The 3,699-nt window shown below is 48.1% G+C and overlaps 1 protein-coding gene across 1 annotated transcript; it reads left to right on the top strand.

The window, feature by feature from the left end:
- Window positions 1–1,806: 1,806 nt before the first annotated feature.
- Window positions 1,807–2,226, top strand: LOC104128810 (AP-1 complex subunit sigma-2-like). Its single transcript, XM_035897088.1, has one exon. The coding sequence runs from the start codon at window positions 1,826–1,828 to the stop codon at window positions 2,207–2,209; it is 384 nt and encodes a 127-aa protein (XP_035752981.1). The 5' UTR covers window positions 1,807–1,825; the 3' UTR covers window positions 2,210–2,226.
- The last annotated feature ends 1,473 nt before the right edge of the window (window positions 2,227–3,699 follow it).

Raw genomic sequence — 3,699 nt, 5'->3', positions numbered from 1 at the left:
ACCCCACGCCCCTCCGATGGCACCAACCTTTGAGCCACGTGTTAATCAGACTAGTTTTCCTGTTCCTTTCCGTGTTCCTCCCTGCCACTAATGGGATCGAGAACACTACCTGCGCTCCTGATCCTTCAACCAATTTTCCCAGTGCCCTGAAGTCCCTTTTAATCGATTTGGGGCTTCTCTCTGGCAACTCGTCACTGCCTGCCTGTACAATCAATAGCGGATAGTAATCAGAGGGCCGTACCAGACCAGGGAGTCTCTTTGCAATGTCCCTGACCCGGGACCCAGGGAGGCAGCAGACTTCCCTGTGGGATGGCTCCGGACGGCATATTGGGCCCTCCGTTCCATCCAGAAGGGCACACACCCCCCGCTGCTCTTTTCTCCTGCACCGCTCCAGCATTTCAGAAACTCCTGTCCGGTGTTGGCCCCGCTTTAAAGAGGTGGATGATTGGGTGGCACTGTCCCTGCCAGAAACTCCTATGTGGCTGAGGCGGGGAGCGAGAATGGTACCATCGTTACTGGAATTCCAGTGATTCCCGACCCCGATTGTGGCGCAGAGTGGAAATTTACTGACGACTAAGGCCAACCATCGCACAATCCTATAAAAGACGGGTCCTAAGGGAGGCCCTTTGAGCTCTCCGGGTCCGCAGCGGGCTGCGACCAGCATCTCCTTCCGAGTGCGACACCTCTCGGAGCCAGCAAACCCTTCAGTTTGCTAGAATCAGAGGTCCATCGCCAAAGACCAACGGTGGAGCCTGGGCTGAAACTCTTCAGTCCTGGAGGCCCAACCCTTGCCTGTTGAGAAACGCCAAGACCTTTGATGCGAGTATTGCACTGAACTGTGGATGGAGCTTGGGACTAAAATCGGACCTGGTCACACCGAGACTCCTCTCTGAAAAGGAGTTCGGAAATCAAGGGGGTCTGCTCGGAACCTGGTTGCTCAGTGTGAGGGTCCCCCTCATCCCCTGCACCCTCAGTCCCTCTCTGAATTTTTCCAACACAAGTGTCCTAAATCCAAGTGTGTAAATCCGCCAAATTGGCGTAGTCAGCAGGATCCTAAATGAGCATTTGTGACACCAAGGCCTTTGGGCCAGCCCCTCCCCCCAGGAAGAACTCCAAAGACTCTACACCTTCATGTGGCCGGAAGGGTCAGCGTCCCTGCTTCTCCTCGTGGTGCAGCTGAAGACTGAATTCACTGCAGGGAAGACAGAAGAGGGAAACCCCTTTGTGCCGTGGCCTGACCCCAGTAGGCAGCGAAGGCCCACGCATCTTGGGGAATGGAGGAGGGAGCGGAAGAGTCAAAGGGAGACAACGTGTGTGTCAAGATGAAGACAGTCTATGAGGAAAACAAAAGCTGCGTGAGCAAGGAAAGCAAAGCAAAGCAAGGAATTTGTTCCCTGCTTGCCATGGGCAGGCGAGTGTTCAGCCGTCTCCAGGAAAGCAGGGCTCCATCACATGTAGCAGTGGCTTGGGCAGACAAACGCCATCGCTCCAGACGTCCCCCCCTTCCTCCCTCTTCCCCTGGCTTTTATTCCTTGAGCACAGTCTCACATGGTCTGGGATATCGACATAATCCGTCGGGGTCAGCCGGCCCAGTCCTGTGCCCCCCCCAGCTCCTTGCCCACTCCCAGCCTGCTGGCTGTGGGGTGAGAAGCAGAAAACCTCTTGCCACTGTGCAGGCGCTCTTCAGCCTCAGCCAACGCAGGGCTGTGTCACCAAGCCTGCTTTGGGCACAGATCCAGAACACAGAAGGACATCCACTCTATCCCAGCCCCAAGCAGTACCACAGCCCTGGTGAGGAGGTCTCCCTCCGCCCCCCCAGGGCACGATGCAGCTTATGTTGCTCTTTAGTCACCAGGGGAAACTGAGACTCCAGAAGTGGTATGTCCCATTATTTGACAAAGAAAAGAAGAAAATCACAAGGGAACTTGTTCAAACCGTATTAGCCCACAAACCAAAAATGTGCAGCTTTCTGGAATGGAGAGACCTGAAGACTGTCTACAAAAGATATGCAAGCCTCTATTTCTGCTGTGCTATTGAAGATCAGGACAATGAACTAATAACTCTGGAAATAATTCATCGCTATGTAGAACTTCTTGACAAGTATTTTGGCAGTGTGTGTGAACTTGATATCATATTCAATTTTGAAAAAGCCTATTTCATTCTGGATGAGTTCCTTTTAGGAGGGAAAGTTCAGGAGACTTCCAGGTAAAATGTTCTCGAAGCCATTGAACAGGCAGATCTTTTACAGGAGGAAGCAGAGTCCCCACGTAGTGTACTTGAAGAAATTGGATTGACATAGGTCTTCACTTCAGCTGATGACATCTCAGTGCTTCATACTGTAAATGTTCACTGCCTTCATTGGAATGTTTAGCTAATGGTGTAAGATGCTGTTTGTCAGTATTACCATTTTGCTAAGCTGCTTCATTCCGGCCTATAAGCAAAATGCTCCTTTGGAAAGGGAACAAGAGACTAGAAGTCCAAAAAACACAAATGAAAGGGAATTAGATTTAAATAGACTCAATGTCTCCCTTCACTGCATTTACAGGAAAAATGCGTTTGACTTCAATAAGTGTACTGTTTTTTATAAGCAAATCAAGAACTTCTGTCTTAGTTCTTAATAAAGAAGGGGGAGCAAGTCCAGAAAACGGTAGCACTTCGGAAACTCAAAATGTGTGTTTGACATCCACTGGTTCCGAAAAAATAATCGCTCTGGAAAAGGAAAAGAGGTTAACCCTATATAACCTGCAATTTCCACTTCTTGCAAAAGAAAATGTCCCTTGCCAGCAGATGACATAGCATTCAAAAACTTTAAGTCAGAGAATGATGAAAATAGATCACCACAAAAAGGAAAAAGAAATAAAACTGAAGAAGAACTTGGCAAGAAGATGATGTAAGGGAGGCTACTTGGACTGCTGGAGGGACAGACAGGAAGACAAGATCAAGCATGGGAACAACTACAAGAACAAGAAAATAGTCTTAACCAATTCAGTAATTGAAAGTGCAGGGTTTTTAATGTGAATTGTTTTGCACTCAGATTTTTAAGTTCAGATTTTGTGAAGAAAGCTATCACAGAATTATGATATTATCAAAATGTATTCTTTAACTGTTTACAGATACTGCATAGAGATCTGTTTTAATAGATTTTGTCAACATATAGTGGTTCTTAAACCATGGGGTGCTTCTGTAAAACAGCAAACGTAAACACGAATCTTTTTTTTGTATTTATCCCCAGTTTTCTGTTGATCAGTACAGCAGTCGGGAAGCCGTATTACTTTACTGCCAGTTATAATTATAAGCTATTTTCTGCTTTTTTGTTCTTAGTAAAGAAGGGGGAGTTGTTGTGGGAACAAGTACAGGATCTGCAGGTTTGGCAGCTGAGCTGTAGGATCTGCAGGTGTGGAGACTTTGGTTTGGGACCAATAAGAAAAGGGTTGTAAAGCGCTAAATACGGTGATCCCGATGCTGCTTGTGCTTGCACATGGACTCAGGGTCCGTGCCTTCGTTGCCACGTGTGTTCGTTGCCACATGGCCTGGCTGGACACAGTTCTTTTAGTGTGACTCAGGAAAAAAAGGAGACCAGGTGACCCGCCTGGTAGATGAGGGAAAGGCTGTGGATGTTGTCTACCTAGACTTCAGCAAAGCCTTTGACAGAGCCTCCCACAGCACTCTCCTAGAGAAGCTGGTGGTTCATGGCCTAGA

The sequence above is a fragment of the Egretta garzetta genome, unplaced genomic scaffold, assembly GCF_000687185.1.
Source record: "Egretta garzetta isolate BGI_Z169 unplaced genomic scaffold, ASM68718v1 scaffold587, whole genome shotgun sequence".
Classification (NCBI taxonomy): domain Eukaryota; kingdom Metazoa; phylum Chordata; class Aves; order Pelecaniformes; family Ardeidae; genus Egretta; species Egretta garzetta.
The sequence above is the reverse complement of the archived record's forward strand: the minus strand, read 5'-3'. Positions and strand labels throughout refer to the sequence as shown.